Genomic DNA, 16,738 nt, shown 5'->3' with positions numbered 1-16,738 from the left:
ACTTCAGGAACTCCCTATCTTGCATATCACTTCAGAGGCTGATCAGACACTCCTCTAGGCTCTGGCATGATGGTATGTGGGCATAATACATGATTAAGAAACCAAGTACAGTTTAACACGTCATTTTCCAAGCTGCAAAGCCAGTGGATCTGTGCAGTTCCTGGGATAGGTAGGAATATCTTCAAAACGGAGCCAGTCACGTGTCTGGTTTTCTCACTGCTGTTAAACCCGTTACCTGTTACGTTACAGGTGATGTGGTTTGCAGCGGGGGAAACCACCAAAGGGAATGCCCTGGGTTTGCTGAGGGAGGTCTGTTACTGCCATTGCTTCCTGTATCTGCAGGCAAGACAGACAAACCTCACACAAGAGTGTGCTGTACCTGGCTACATGGTAAGTCTGTGCCTTGAGCATACCTTAAATTAAGTCTCAACCTAAGATGTGGCACTTTGTTCAGAGCTCTGGTTGGAATAGCACAGTGAGTTCATGATACATGTATTTTCATTGTAGTTCTGAATTTGGTGTGTCATCAAATCAAGCCCTTAACTCGTCTTCAACTTAATAGAATTTCATGTCATCCTCTGAGTAACATGGCCAGCTCTAAGTATTGTTAGAGGTATGAGGGTAATTATGAGCACTGGAAGTGGTGCTCTTGGAAAGTGTGATTTGAAGATGTGTTTTGAGCAGAGGGACTTCTAGTAGGACATCTTTTTAGTATTCTTATATCTTTTCTTTCTTCATACAGCTAATGTAGCAGTCGGATTTGAATGAGTGTGAAAGGCATTTTTGTGCTAATTCTTCCTGTCTGCATTTTGCAGGCTCTCACTATGGGCAGTTATGCTAAACAACCTATGGGAAGACCCTGAAGATTAGTGCAGTGGTAAACCACAAGAAGCTGAAACAAATCAGATTGCTATCTCATGATGTGGCTACTGGTAGGGTTTGAAGTAGAAAGCAGCAGTAACTACTGCTGCAAATGTGAGACTTGCCTGTTGTTGCTTAGTCCACTGTATAAAACTATGCTGAGCTGAGTCACTGGTTCATTTACTTTCCAGATGCTACCACCCAAATCATGCAAACTACCTCAAAACTATTCATATAAACGTGGTGTAAATGTTTGCTTTTATTGTCAACCTTTCTCTGCATAGAGGATCTTAATGACCTGGGCCTTGAGACATTCAGGTCTGTCTTTGGACTCTTTCTTCTTTTAATGAGATGATCTGAGCTTTTGCCCTTCTCCAGTGTGGTGGGTGAATGTGGACCCTCTTGGTCCTAGGGCATGACTGTTTTGTAAGCATCAGATGAGCCAAAATCCTGAACTGAAAAAAGGAAACAACAAATTGATTTGTGTGTTAAAATTGATGCACGTGTTATGAGCGCATGTTATACAGGTTCTGAGGTGGATCTCGCAGGCTATTGAGTTGAAGGCTTATTTCCAACGATTTGGAAAGTGGATCTTGATGCAGACAACTGAAAACAATACATGAGGTCAGCAGTTCTCCAACTAGTGCTTCGGGCACAGCTCTAAGGGTTGCTTTGCTCTGCACAGCAGAGCAAGAGGTGGTCTGCTTCTGGTTCTGAGCTGGTTCATCACTGCTCTCACATAGAGGAGGTCCAAAAAGTTGGCAGGAGTAATGCGTATCCTGTGCTGGCACCTGTGGACAAGGGGAGATGCTGAAGCTCAGCGCGTTGAAGCGTCCAGGGAAAAGCACAGTTTGAATTGTTTGTTTTGCTTTTTGCACTGGGGAGGTGTCCCTGGAGCAGCTTCTGGGCCATCCTGAGCCACGTGCAGCCATGAGGATATGAACAAAGAGGGTGCAACAGGGTATTGGGTTCCATGAGTGCTGATCTCCAGTGCTGAAGGGAACCATATACCTGCTGAAGAGGAGGAAGGACAGAGCACCAGGTGGGGGATACTGTCTCCTCTGAAATCCTTGCAAGCTGCTCACATGGGTACAGGCCTAGGTCAGCCCTTTCAGAGTTGGTGGTCAAACCCCATCACAAGCTCTGAGCTTCAACCTGCAAATCCACTTCATGTATATCTATTTGAAGACAAACAAATGGTCTCTCAGGTTTGTTAATCATCTTCTGGCCTGTAATTTCTAATACAGTACTTGTTTATGTAAAATTATTTTCATGTGCCCATGGAAACAAATGAGATCTCACAGAGTCATATGAAAGGAGAGATGCTGCAATACGCTGTGGAGCTGTGCAGACATGACACGTACATGTGTGTGTCTTGGGAGGAGGAGTGGGATTCTGTGCCCTGCGTTCAGACTTTGTGGAGCCCGAGCAAGCCCCATGGCTCTGGGTGTTTGCTTGTTTGTTTGATGGGCTTGTTTTGGCTTCCCAGAGCTCTTTATGCAGTCAGCCTGCTTTTCACTGTTTTCAGAGTTTCCCCACTGTCCACAGATCCAAGTTCTCATACGAAGATGTGACCTTGTGTGTTTTCTGCTGAAAGCTGCCTTTGTGAGTGCTCCCAGCAGCATCAGCTGAATGCAAGGCAGGGGTTCACATGGGGTAGTGTCTTTTGCAGTCAGCTGGACAGAGGGTGGGAGGTGATTCAGTCACCTTCTGAGGTTTCTATTGTGAAGGACGGGCCATGCCTGCCTTCCATGCCACTGAGAAGTCCTTCCCTTCTTCAGTCCAATGAGTATACCCCGTGTTGCCCTATTTTTGAGAAGCTCCACTAAGACCAACCCTCTAGCTAAGAATCTGCTGAAAAGGTGCATATTCCAGGTTCTCCCCAGACAAACCCACTGGTCTCCATTTCTGTGTACCCACTGGTACAATTTCTGTGATGGATTAGATAGATACAGTATGGGGTTTATACCTCCTGAAAAGTCCCTTTGCTAACTGTACTCTTCAGGGCAGGCTTTTGGGCTCACATACAGGCATTCCAGGCCAAGAGTTTATATTTTAAAACATAAATACATGATATCAACATTTAAAACATTCAGGTTGGCTCAGAAACATGAAGAAATTGGCTTAAAAATCTAGACTTGAAAGAATTTTGACCTCTTTCTTCTGCCTTCCCTGTGTACAGCTGTTCTTTCCTCTGCCAGGCTGAACATGTGCGAGCATGGAGTCTTTTCTGGAAATCTGGTGTCCCAGATGCCTAAGCTGTTCACTTTCTGGCTGGTATGCACCAGAACCTGTGGCTTGCACAGAGCCTTTGGAGTGTCTTGTAGTTTTTCCAGTTAGCTGATGGTACAAAGGTAATCTGGCACACATCCTGGTAGTGCCTGTGTCCTTTGGGTTTGGGGCAGCCATCTGTGGATTCTCTTTCTCTCTGTGTCCCTGTAATGTCACAGCTGACAAGAGTCTGTACCTTTCACTGATTTTAATCCTTCTTTCCCAGGGCAATACAGCTGTGTGACTTTCAGAGCCCTCTCTGTCTTCCTGCTTGGGAGAAACTGTTTATTGCCTGGCTTGCACTAATGTCTTAACCCCTTCTTGCACTCAGGGGCAGTGTTTAAACAGCATCTCCCATGTGCTGCCAAGGGGAACAGGATAAAGCCACAGGCTGTAGTGTGCCTTCTGCCCTGGCTCTGCCTATGGCAAAAGTCCATGGGGAGGGAGGGCTTTGGAATCATGTCCAAGCCAAGGCTTCAGTTAACAGTCACAAGCTGGGACCACACAAGTGAGATACACTATAGAGACATCAGATGATACGTTAGACCAGACTGGGTGTTCCCTGTGGACAGCTTTGGTGCCAAGGCCAGGAATGAAGGGAGGAAACAGTCACGTTGGCAACCCTGAATTAAAAGCCTTGTAAGCTTTTTCTCAAAAGCCGCTACCATGCCTGCCAGCTGTGAAACTAGACCCTTCTGTCCCTTCACAGCCCTCCCTCCTCCATTCCCAGGCTCTAGTGAGCAGGAGGGGCAAACTTGGCATTTGAACTTTGATAACTTTGGCAAGCGCAGCTGAGTGATAGGGAGTTAATGAATCCTGCCCCTTCTTTATATTTGTGTTACTCCACAGGTGCTGGAGGTTTTGGTCATGTCTGTTTGCTACGCAAGTGGAGCTTTGCATTCTTTACAGGCCTCAAAGAAAACCAGTGAGGGATTTGGGGTTGGCGAGGAGTGAATAGATGAACCATCTGATGTACCCTGCTGATCAGCAGACTCAGACCCTGCCAGACAGACCAGCAGGGGAAGCGGCTACTGAGCCAGAGATGCTCCATGCAGAGTGTTCACTTCCTCCATCCCCAAATTCAAATCAAAGGGCTAGTGGTAAAAGTGTCAGGGCAAATCTGGCCTCTTATCAGTGCTTAGGCGGACAGGGCTTCTGTACGGATCCAGAGCATATCTGGAGACCATCTGCCACAAAGGTGACAGAGGAGCTGTAGAAAACCAGAGTCACCTACAGACAGTCTGTTTGCTTAGACCCTAACTGTGTAAGCTGGTAGCTGTGTTTGCATTAGCTATGGTAGTAGTGTGATATTCAGTGAGAACTTCAAAAAGCAGCCTGTAATTTATAATAACCTTATCTGCTCTGTGGTCCCTGGGAGTGGTGGGAATTCAGATGTTCTGCCAGGTGGCAGACCTTGCCAACCAGGTTTGGGCTCACACTCTCTTATAGTGGGCATTGCAACTGACTTGTGCTTATTTAGAGAGCAATCACTTGTGGGATAGACTTGCTGTTCTGCCAGGTAAGACTCACCCGTGGTTCAGGGCCATTTTGTATTTGCTGTAGGCTTTCACCCATTCCTCTTAAGCAGTGACAGCTGAACCACTCCTAGTAGTGCACAAAATGAGGTGATGAATGACACTGTGATTAGAGGGGATTTCAATAACCACAGAAGTTAATTTAGTGTGGTTTTCATGGTCCACCTGAGTGTGTGATCTCAGGCAAGTCCCTGCAGTACACTTTTTTGTAAGGCCTTGTCTTGTTTTATTTTTTTTTTCTTTTTAATTTGAATTTGTTCTTAATGATCACTTACTAGTCAGCATTTCCTCTGCTGCTGTGTCCAGAGGCGCTAAGTGGTCAGTGTTTGCATTATACAGAGGCTGTGGATTCGTGCCACTTGCTGGCAGAGGTGCTGCCTGGAAAACTGGGGCTCCTGTGTCTGATAGAGTCGGGGGCCCTTTATGATGGTATTGAAAGACCAAATGTATTGATGTTTTGAAGGCAGATTGAGGGTAAATGTTGCAAAAGAAGCATTAATGACTAATTCAACTGAATATGAAATAGAAAGAACTTTCTAAAGAGTTCAGAAGCTTTTCAGGATATTCCACAGCATTACCACAGCTTAGTCTTTGGGTGCTGGAGTTTGTTTTCGTAGGAGGAGACTGTTGGCCAAACCACTTGAATTAGCCTGTATTTTAAAGTGCTGTGAGGCTCTTTAACTTCTGGTGGAGCAGTCTGCAGACTGACAGATGATAACTCTGATTTAAGGCTGTGGGTGAAATGCAGCCCTCATGGTGCTGTGGTGTTGTAGGGGCTGGGCAGGAAGCTGTCACCCTTGAGCGACAGCTAGGAAGGCCTGCCTCCCTTGTTTCTCTGCTGATTAAAGTCATGTATGCCTGTGACCCTGGCTGGGGGGTAAGGTCAGCTGGAGTTGCTTCAGCTTTTCAGCAGTGAGGAGGAGCCTGTGACCTTCTCCTTCCTTACAGTTTTTGTACTGCAGAGCTAAAAGGTGATGCCAGTGCCCTAGCAGCACTGCTCAGTGCCAAGGAATTTAAATACCCAGTCCAAAATCAACCTACAAAATAGCTTTAAAAGTGTTTTTGCTTGTTACCCTCCTAAACCGATTGGGAGGGCAGAGCCAACTTTGCCCCTTGCAGAGTACCCATCACCGCGTTGGCGGAGGGACAGGAGCCATGGCCTGGCTCCCTTGTGCCCTGCCACATGGGCATGGAGCGCTGCTCGTCTGTGTGGGAGATGTCTGCAAAGGCAGAGAGCACTGGGCTCTGGTGTTTCAGCCCAGAGGCATTGGAGCTATTGGGTCAGGGGGGGACTGAAAGCTTCAGCATCCCCACTGAGCTCTGGCTGGGGCCTCGTCTGTGGGAGCATTGCCTTTGGAGGTGGCTGATCCCCTTCCTTTAATTCAGCCTATGCTGTAGAAAGGTCTCTGCTGAAATACTCCACTTGGTACCATGAGGCTGCTGCTACTTTGCTTGCATGTATACTTTACTTTAGTGTCACCTCTGTCTGGCGTCCAGCGGCTGTCGGCTTCCTGCCCCTGTGGTCCCCCGGGCCATCCACCCCATGCCACGCGGTGGGACGGAGATGGGCCTTGGTCGGGCAGAAGCCTGCAGCCACAGTGCTGCACAATAGCCACTTTGTGCAGTGCCCTGACCTCATCTGCCCACTGCGCTGCAGCTGCGCTCCTGCCCTGCGCCTTAACCCTCCGCGCGCTCTCCTGCCTCAGCAGCGGTGGGCTGGGACAGGCCGTGTTCAGCAGTGGGGTGGTGGGGAAGGCTGCACCTCCTGGCCCAAACCAGGCACTGGGGGCCAGCAGGGAAGGAAGTCGGGCAGGCTCCCTGCTCTCCAGTGCTTTCCCAGGAGAGAAGGGCCATGGGGCTGTGCTCCCCTGGCCAACTCAGCGCATGCACCAGGAGTGGCGTTGGGCTGGAGCTCACATGTTGGCATTGCCTCTGCACTGGTGTCCGCTTCACCTCCCTGTCACAAGAGGCATCTTGTTGAGGGCCCTTCAGCACTCTGCTTATTGGGCCATGGAGCTGCTTCACTGCCTTGCTGTCATTTTTTATTCTTTATAGTCATCGCATCACCGGGCATGGTTTCTCCTTTCACATCAGCCTTCTGCTATGACTTAGAGCACAGTTTCTACTCCTGTTGCAATGTTTCTTTCAGTTCTTGTTGAGCAAAGAAGCATCATCAGTCTGTTTCTACGTATATTTTTTCTGTGATAGACATTCAAGCTTGGTCTGCTCTGCTCGTGGAAGGCTCTGGACAACTGGGAAACTGGCTGGTAGAGTTAACAGCGTGGAAGTAAAGCAAGAGTTATGGAGCTGAGAAGACTTCTTCTAAAAACTTGGTCTGCTTTAACCTTTTATCCTGTCAAGAGCTTTAAGATGTCAGCAAGTGACAGACACATCAATGTCTTCAGTCAAAGTGAAAGAGCCTGTCTGTGGAGGGTCCTCAGGAAAACTAACGAAAGGCAGACTTCTGGCCTGCTTGCATGTTCTTCTGAAAGTCTGGTCTCTGAGTCAAGTGGCAGTACAGTTACTGAAACAGATTTTTCACTTTTGAAATCTTTTTCATTAAATGAGTGCAAATATGTGCAAAATTCTTCAGTCACAGCAAAGCTGATTGTGTATCAGTATGGACCATTTGGCAAAGTGTGCTGATTTGGTGTAAATTAAATAAGTTGAACTTGAGAGTTCCTGTGCTCTCTTATGTGAAATAGACTAAACTGTTCTGAAAAAAATGATAGCATTAAACAGCATCCAACTCTAGACAGGCCCTTAGGTTTAAAACTGCAACCAGATAATAAAATTAAATAAAAATAAACCCTCTTCCTTAGACAGAACTGTTGCTTTGTCCTATGGAGGTAGTGAAAATGAAACCATTCTAAAAATAGAAACGTGCACATGAAAAGCAGATGTAAGATGAAAGGTGCTTATTAACATATAAACTGATATTTTGCATTGTACACTGATTTAAGAGATTGTTCAAACTCTTAAATATTAAGCTATGATGCCTGCCTTTAAACCGTTCATTGGCAGACTTCTAAATATTTAGTTTTGAACTGCAGTAGTGTGACATAAATTCATCCCTCTTGAGGAGTTCACTATTCCTAGAATGACCTTGCATTAAGAATACCTACATTTTGTTAATATCTGTTACAGTCATCTAGATTATACAGTAGATCTGGATACAGGAGCTTGTGCGCATAAGCAAATACATGTGTGCAGCACTTAACACCTGGGTTAGTTCATTACTGCTCAAGTCAGTGTTAGAGGACTTGGAGCTTAATCAGAGATCTCTGCTAAAGCAAGGCTGGACTAGAGCTGTGCTCTGAGAGAAGCAGGGGTGGTGGTTCATCTCTGCACTGAATGTGGTATTTTGATGAGGCAGCAATGTGCAGCAAAGCCACATGTGCCAGTTCAGGGGTTCATTATCACATGTTACTCAGTAAATGTGTAACCCTTCAAGGGATCATTTCCAGTCCCTGCAACTTTCTTTTGAATCTAGGACACAGTCACTGGGTTATAAACAGAAAGTATTTGTATAACAGGAGGTGAGACTGGTGGGAGGGTTCTTAGGCTGACCAGATTCTGCTGTTTTCTGGCAGTTTAACCCAAATTGTTCCAATTTAGTCTTATTTTTAGAGAGACACATAACTCTTGTGCCCTCAAAAAGACTTTCCACATTTCCTTAGTCATGTCATTTCCTCCTTTTAAGTAGAAGATCATAAAACAAACTTTCCTTCATGTAAATAATAGTGCTCCCAAGCTGTAGGCTTCAGCTCTGATGCCAGCAGTTCTGTCAGAGACCAACAGGAGGGACTTTTTAAGTGAAATAAGGAGGCTGAGCACAGACGCTGCCTCTTCCATTTCCTTTTCTGCAGGTGGAAGAAAGAGTCTCAGAAACCAAATCCTACAGTTTATTCTCAGCTCTGCTACTAATGTTCTCCATGACCTTCAGCAAATCTCTGCTCTTGTCATAGCACCCAAAAAATAACTCAGAAACAAAACTGCACTTCCAGATTGGCCTAGTAGTTAGGAACAATCACATAATTACTAAACTGAATGTGTCACCTTTCTCATAGGCCATTTCTCCTGGTTTTAGGCTACTGCAAGTCATGTAGCCAAATAAATGTTATTTCAGCTCTGCCCTGTATCTGTGTAAATAGGAGTTAATGAGTTGCTGCATCTCATGGCTGACTTGTGACGTGGAGGTCTCCAGAGGGAGGATGAGGAGAGGCTGCTGTGGAAAGTCCCTGGCTGTTGCTAGGCAGCACTGCATTTTAGCTTCCCCGACTGAAAGTCTGCGCTCAGGTTTGGCAAGGAAAGGGAAAACCGAGGGATGGAAAACCACACAAAGATGCTCGACTTACTTTTTGTGAAGCATGGCTTTACTGTGCTGGGTGCAGCAAGTGTGTTGCTGCAAGTGAGGTGGAAGCAATATGATTAAATAGAATAACACTTGATAACTGGCCTTCTGTTTATTCATTCTCAGCTTCAGGATCATGTGGCTGGATTGCTCACCGTCTCCCTCCCTCTGTTTTGTCTGTTATGATGATCTTGGGATCTTGCAGTGAAGTTGGAAGAGTACGGCACAAATGGTCTTGCTCCTCTTCCAGTCTAAGTGGGAGCAGGAAAATCCAGCAGTTCCAGAGACTTTCCTCTGAGGCGTATGCTCCAGTTTTACAGCCTGTAGATGAAGGGATGTCATGTCTGTGTTTTACTACTAAGTCCATCAAGAGGCACACCAAAGATCTCCATTAACTAACAAAAATTATGTATGGCATCGTGCTCTTGCTGCACGTTGCAACCTCTTTGAACTGTAGCAACAGTGCAGATAGTGGTAAGATCCTCATATGGTTAAAACTCATCACATTGCTAAAAGAGCACCTCGTTTTCTGCCAGAAATACATGGTTCGGGATATAGCTGAGCACTTGAATTCCTCTTGGTAGAGTTGGCTGGTTGTCCATCCATCCACCTTCCCATGGGCTAGTTCAAACTTTTCAGACAGTCTTAGTTGTTGTCTTGTAATTGTTGTGTCTGTTTTTCCTCCCTATGTATCTTAGTAGAAGACCAGGATGACTAAATTTAAGATCTTGCTGCCTCTTATAGTTGACAACTTATACTTAGGAAATAATGTCTTTTGTTGCACTGTAATGGAGTCACCAGAGGATCTGTGGATGGGACCTCACTAGGCATTGGACCCTTCTGGACTGCACTGGAAGGTGGTATGCTTGCCACCTGGCTGACAGGGTTATCTTTAAAGATACTTTTCCCCTTTCAGCTGAGGATACTGTGGTGCTACGGAGGCAGTGTGGAATTTGGTGTCACAGCCTTGTTCCATCCTTGAGGGTTCAGCCAAGTACCACTGGAAAGCTCATCTTACAGGAGCTTAGAGAACCTGAGAGTCTTGCCTAGAGTCATGCAGCTTGTAGTCAAATGGGATGCAGCAGGGTATGTTCTGCTGTAACAGTGTGCTTCCCCTAAAGGATGGGGCTTGGAAACTGAGAATCAGGACTCCAGTTTAATTGCTCAACCCTACTTTGTCTTACACATTTTATCCCACCATCGGGCTTGTGGCTTGAGCTATCTAGCTTAACCTTCTTCCCCACCAGCCAACATTTCACAGCAGTCTAGAGGAAACACAGAGAGACGAAAACTTTGCAAGATCTCGCAACTCCTCACTTTGTCCTTCCTGGCACGCCTGGGTTTTGTCACTCCCACCACGTTCTCTCTCCTCCTCAGTCTTTTTCACTGTGTGGTCATGGGGGATCTTAAAGACAGTAACCTCACAGTAAATACTGTGATTTACAATAACTTACAAAGCCTTACAATAACTGTCTTGCAGCCTGGCTGGGAACGGAGCCCCATGTTGTATTATAGGAATTCCCAGAGAATTACTTGTTTAGATGGACAGCACAGGCCAGGATTAGTTCAGTTCAGCAGTTCCCTTTGTCTGCTTCTACATGGTTTGTGCAAAGAACTGTTGGGTCCTTTGAGGTTAGAAACCTGCCAGGTAAGACCGGGGGACAGAGGCATCAGGCATGGCTACTGTTGTACAAAGATGGCATTAGGGTTCACCTGCTGAAGGATTAAGAGAAAAAGCTCAAAATCCTTGCAGCACCTCCCTTCTCCCCTATGCATGCTTGGACAGCAAAATGCACTTTCCTCAGGCCCCTAACCACCTATGTACAAGTTTCAAGACGTGCTGCGCTGCATGGCTCTTCTCCGTTGCAGGCATGTCAGTGTGCTGAGGGCTGGACTTTAGATCAAAGAGGCTGATGGGTGTAGAAATGATGGATGGGTCTCCAACTCCCCCTCCGAGCTTTGGGCAGCAAAAATGTGCTTATGGGGTGTAGAATGACAGAGGTGGTGAAGGAACGGGACTTCTCTCCCCATGTCTCAGCAGTACTTTCTACTGGAAAAATAATACATACTTTGATCTAAGCTGCTGTGGCCTTCAGTTTGGGGGTTTGTTCTGAGTTTTATTGGGTTGTTTGTGTATTTATTTTTTTTTTTAAGCTTTTTGAGTTTCCGAGGCTCCTGTTACTGTGTTGCTTTTATCTTGTCTTCTACTGGCAAAAGCAGGAAGACTGCAAACAAAAGGAGCGAGGAAGTTGAAAGGTCCGTATTGGTAAAATGGTGGAACTCCTTTCCATAGGTCTTCTGTGTGAAGAACTTACTCTGAAAAACACTTCAGTCACTTTGTTAAAGCGTGGGATGGGAGGAGTGTTTTCCCACACTTAACACAGCTTTCCAACTGGAAAAGGGTAGAGTTGGGGCAGTTGAGAGGGGAGATTGTGAGCGGACAGGAGGGACAGCCATGAGAGGTGAGGGGAGAGCAGGGGTGGCCATGAGGGAAGGTCATGAAGGGACAGGAGAGGCAGCCATGAGGGGTGAGGGGATATCGTGAGGGAAGAGCTGGGGAGATCATGAGGGGATTGGTGGGGTGGTTGTGAGGCGAGAGCAGGGGCTGCCACGGGCAGTGGGAGGTGGCCATGAGGGGAGATCTGGAGGGGAGATGAGGGGCAGGGTTTGCAGCTATATAGTGTGGGCCACTATGAGGGGGCGGACGAGGGGAGGCTGTGACTGGAGGTCATGAGAGGCAGCCATGAGGGAGATCAGTTTGCACTTAGTGACATGGTTTAGTGGTGGCCTTGCTGATCTTAATGGTCTTTTCCAACCTAATTTATTCTTTGAAAACAGTCAGGAGCTAGGAAAATCTATTATTTATTTCAAAAGGTGATGGAGAAGTTTCTTCCTGAGATGCCTCTGTCACCAAGCTTTTTGCTATAAAAGTGCAGTTGAAGTATTTTTTTATGGGAAAAACTGTTCTCTTAAAGCCTTGTTTTTCCACTTTGAGTCAGTTTTTGGAATTTTTTTGAGGGGAAGGAGTGATTTTATTCACTTGCCAACTTCCAATGCACTGCCTCAGAACTGGGATAAAGCTGTAACTCACCTGTTTATTTCTGTAGTTACACAGAGTAATTGCTGGTTTAAGTATATCCTGTTTGCTAAGTTGTACAGATCATGTTATGACAACTTTAATGGCCATTGCAGTATGTAGGACTGTGGGCAGGTGCTTTTTACCTTGTTTTTTAATTCTAAATGGACAAACATAATGAAAATAGCTATTGAATAGTGAGAACATACACATTTACATTAAATAGATTATTCTTTTCTTCATAAAAGGAAGATAAATTCACCTGCTTCAGGGCAAAGTCTAACCACTAATTGACAGGAAAGAAGAAACTTCCTTTTAGGCAGTTGTTCCATCTCTTTCTCTGTGGAATTTCTTGTACGTTCTTTCAGATCCCAGGGTGTCAGCCACTGCCAAGGGACTGTACAGGTTGGGTGAGACAGTCTCAGGTTAAGCTGATTAAATGGTGGCCACCTTTAGTAATTCTTAGCCTTTCATATCTCACCTAACCATCCATCCATCTTGTTTGCTAATTAAATGTTGGTGAAAAGAGACTCCTGGCAACCTCCCTCTTTCTCTTGCCTCATGCTACTTCTACTAATCCCTGGATTCTACTTCTCTTTCAGAAGATGCTGCTTAAGAAGAATTGTGGAGCGAAGACTAGAGTAATTAAAATTCGTGTAAGTTGCCCTTTTCTGGTCCAGTTCCTTCATCTTTCCACATATATCTAAATGTGGTGATTCTTTTTGAATATCTACACCCAAAAGATTATTTCTGGAGGTTTCCTGTGGCTTGATCAGCTGCATAACAAAAGTTGCTAGTTGTAATTTAGGTTAGGTGCTGATGCGGCTAATAATACATCGGCTTTTCCATTTTGGAGACTGTGGGCTCGAAGCTTGCTTGGAGTGAAACTCTGCATTCCCTGCTGTGAGCTCATACAGCTATGCATAACTGTCCTGTAGGGTGTCTTTTGGATCCTTCTTGGCTGAGGGAACTGCTGATCTGAGGTGACAAGTGGTGTTTGGTAGGGCTGAGAGGTACTGAGCAGACAGCTGCAGAAAAGGGACTATACCTGCAGAACTGCATGGGATGTGGGACTGGACGATGGCAAGTGAGAGGGCTCGATTGCTTGGGTGGCTTTGTAGCTGGGCTGACACTGCAGTGTCTGAGCATCTCCCATTCTTGAGCACACACATGCCTGGCAGGGCTAGGTCTGCCTAACTCTCCTGCTTGTAGTTTGTGCTGCCTGTACCTCTGAGTCTCTGTCTCTAGCACCTCACCCCCTGGCTTTTCAGGCAGCCTGTCTCTTTCGTGGGTACCTTGGCGTTCTTTTGGTCAGTTCCGGATAGTGCTGAGGGAGATGTGTCTGTGACCTTGCACGCTGCAGCCAAAACAAGTGCCTTAGTCCACTGAGCCCCATATGATGCTCCCCATGTTTGTGATACACAGGCAAAAACAGGTCAGGATGAAGAAAACAGATATCCTTTGTGATAAAGCTGCTACTTCCATTGCATAATTATAGTCTTGCAAGAGGGATGAATGACAGACCAGGATCCTTCAGGGTTTATACCTTGCCCAGCAGGAAATGGGACTGATGCCTTTGTGCACCTGGAAGTGCTTCTGTTTATGGGCATGCTGTTGGGTGCCCCTACCCCTTTGTTGATGAATTTGGTGTTTGAGAGGAGGAGGAGCAGGTTGGGCTGGCTAGAACCTTGTGCAGGGCTGGACAGTATTTCTTCAACTCCCTTATATGCCTTCTGCCAGGGCACTTCAGTCCTGTCTTCCAGCAGGACTGGAAGTGCCCTGATACTTCTGATTGCACAGTTAATCCTGATCTGTCATCATCTCTTGTGCTCCTGCTTGTATTGTTTTCAGCAGAGCTGTCTCCTCCTGTGCCCCGTTAGCTCTGCCCATACTGTGCCTGTCCTTCAGACCTACTGACAGTCTAATTCTGCTGCAGTGTTTTAGTGCAACTTGTTTATCGCCTTCCTTTATGCCTGCCCATGTGCTTTCACTGTTTCTCCTGGGTGTCCCTGGGCTTTCAGCTATTTCCAGTGTTGCTCGGTGTCAGTCCCTGGGGTTCCAGTGATGCCTCAGTGGCATGATTTCCTCTGACACCTTGAGCTCATTATTGCAGCTACTCTTGTGCCCCTGGAGAATCTGAGAGGCAAAATTATCCTTTTGCTCCCTGCTGAGCCCATGTCAGCTCGCACTAAAATAAACAGCAGAAACTGAGAGCACACTATTCTGACAGATGGCACAGAATCCATGCTTCTCTGGCCAACCCTGCCAAGCTGGGACAGTGCATCTCTACCTGAGGTGCTCGTGTGGTTTCCATGACAATAGCATATGATACCTCAGCGTCTCTTGATGGTCTGTCGTGGTGGCAGAGTCATTAGGTAAAGGACCATTTTTGCTTCCACTTTTTAAAGTGATTGCAAGTGTATCTAGCTTAGGAGGCAGCAGGTCTGTGGCAGAACACCTTGCTGAGGTGCCTCAGCTCTGGAAGCAGCTGAGAGAAGTCAGTACTTCTGAAGGATGATGCTGTGCTCTTGTCATATGAAGGGAAATCTCAATCCAGCCACTAAGACATGCTTGGCACAGGGTTCCTTCTCAGTGTTGCCCAGCAGCAGGACAAGAGGTAATGGGCACAAGTTGAAACACAGGGAATTCAGGTTGCCCAGAGAAAATGTGGAGTCTCTGTCATGGAGATAGTCAGTGCATGCCAGGACATGCAGATCTTGGGCAGTGTGCTCTTGCTTACCCTGCTTTGAGGAGCTTGCCTATCCCTAGAGGTGCCTGTCACCCTCACATTCTGTGATTTCTGGCTCTTTCCTAGCATTCAGTAATGGAGTCAGAGCACACTAGGGACCTTAGTTCAGGGAGGGCTGTTCTGTGGCCCCACCGAATGTAGCCTTTTACAAAGGATGACAGCAGGAGGCAAGGCTTGGTCCTCTGTTGCGGGGGTCTGGTGCAGAGGTTCAGCGTCGGGACTTTGCCGTTGTGGTGAGGGTAGAAGAAATGAAGACAGGTATCTCAGAGCAAATGGGCTGATGAGCTGTTATAGGAGGAACTGGGCAACTGTCTGCATGTCTGAACAGGAAGCATCACCATGTGAACCAGTTTGCTTGTGTTGCTGTAGCCCTCATGCACAGGGGCTCCTGTTTTAGCATAGGTAAAGAGCATGCAGTCTCTTCCTGAACTGAAGTGGGCAGTGGCATTCAGACAGCGTACAACCTGGATGGAAATGCAGAGTGAACTGATTTGTGAGGAGCAGGCTGGCTACCTAATGGCTTATGCCAGGGGTTTGAAGCAAGGAGTCCTGTTTTCTCCCTGTAGTTCTGCTGCTGGATAGAGTGAAGGAGAAAGGATTATGCTTATTCCCTCCTTTGTGGGGCCGATGATGGCAGTGACCTGCTAGTAATCAGTGAATCATTTAATCCTGTCCTTGCTGAGGACAGTGTTTCATATGGTTGTGAGATAATGAGTGCTTTTAAAAATATCCTCCTTCTGGCTGATATTTTCGGTGCCGTGACATCTCGGGGCTTTGGCATGTCAGGATGCACAGTGTTGCTCCCTCTTGCATCATCCCAGCTATGCTCTTCCTCCCTCTTCTGCTGGAAGAGTCTCCCATGGGAAGGTGAGATGAAGTGGCAGTGTCTTTGCTCTCTGGCACTGAAAGCCCTTTCAGCCCTTGGAAATGTTCATGGCTCCAGTCTTTCTCAATCAGGTGACCGAGGCTGGGTTTTGCTTCTCCACGTGCTATTCTAACACTAAGGTGTCACCTTATCGCAGTTCCCTTCAGCTTCCCATGGGGCAGCTGAGGTGGTGTCAGGCTACAACCTTTCTACTCATTCAGCAGTTCTTAAGAGGGATGATGGGACAGCAATGTGACAAGTCTAAGAACTTAAACAGATTAAGGCAGAGAGATCAATAAACTTCCCAAATGTCCAGCAGCGCAGTTGTGTTGAAATGTGTTTGAGAATAGCAGCTCTGCGAGGTCAGGGCTTATAGTGAAGAGAAAATAATGTTCAAAAAATCTTGCTTCTGTTCCCCCCCAATAAAGGATAATGGAACAGGAGAACCAGCCCCTGCGGGCAGAGATCAGTTGGAGGTGACAGTGTGTGTATGAAGTATGGATCTGTACATAGTAGATATGTGTAGCATAGCACGTGTCAGTGCAAGGTGAGGGCTTGGCGTGTGCTGCACAGTGAGGTGGGCAATGTGTGTGTGTGCAGGCCTGGTCAGCTGGTGGGATGTCTGTAACTGGAAGCAAGGCTGTAGGTGTGGGTGATGGGTACAGCGCATGTATGGGTATTTTAGCATCCAGAGCATGTTGGCATGGTTCAGCTGGGTGTTGCATGGAGACACTTCCTTAGCACTGGAAGGATGACTGTATGTGCACGTGCTCACAGGTAACTGCCTCTGCCTTGGACCAGGCTTGGTCAGCTGGAGCCAGCTCTGAATGCAGAGACCCACTTCCAAAGTCTTTCTGTAATACCACAAGTTTTCAGTTCTCCAGGCCCTTTTGGGATGAGGGTTACAAGACACTCATCTGTTCTTGTTCTTCCTTCACAAATTCCTATGTGCAGTCTCTGAATGGGACCAGTGGAGCTGGGCTTATCTCAGCAGCAGCAGGTGGGTAGAAGACCCAACTGGCAAGCC

The 16,738-nt window shown here is 46.7% G+C and overlaps 1 protein-coding gene across 4 annotated transcripts in view; it reads left to right on the top strand.

The window, feature by feature from the left end:
• The window catches only part of LOC115613795, a 57,439-nt gene that overhangs the window by 29,114 nt on the left and 11,587 nt on the right, over positions 1-16,738 (top strand). For 2 of the 4 annotated variants that reach the window (XM_030499758.2, XM_030499757.1), the window contains exon 4: positions 12,700-12,753. The exons of the other annotated variants lie outside the window; for them this stretch is intronic. In XM_030499758.2, the coding sequence (XP_030355618.1) occupies positions 12,700-12,753 (54 nt within the window). The remainder of the gene's footprint in view (positions 1-12,699; positions 12,754-16,738) is intronic. 4 annotated transcript variants of the gene reach the window in all.

The sequence above is a fragment of the Strigops habroptila genome, chromosome 10 (genome assembly GCF_004027225.2).
Source record: "Strigops habroptila isolate Jane chromosome 10, bStrHab1.2.pri, whole genome shotgun sequence".
NCBI classification, from domain to species: Eukaryota; Metazoa; Chordata; class Aves; order Psittaciformes; family Psittacidae; genus Strigops; species Strigops habroptila.
The sequence above is the reverse complement of the archived record's forward strand: the minus strand, read 5'-3'. Positions and strand labels throughout refer to the sequence as shown.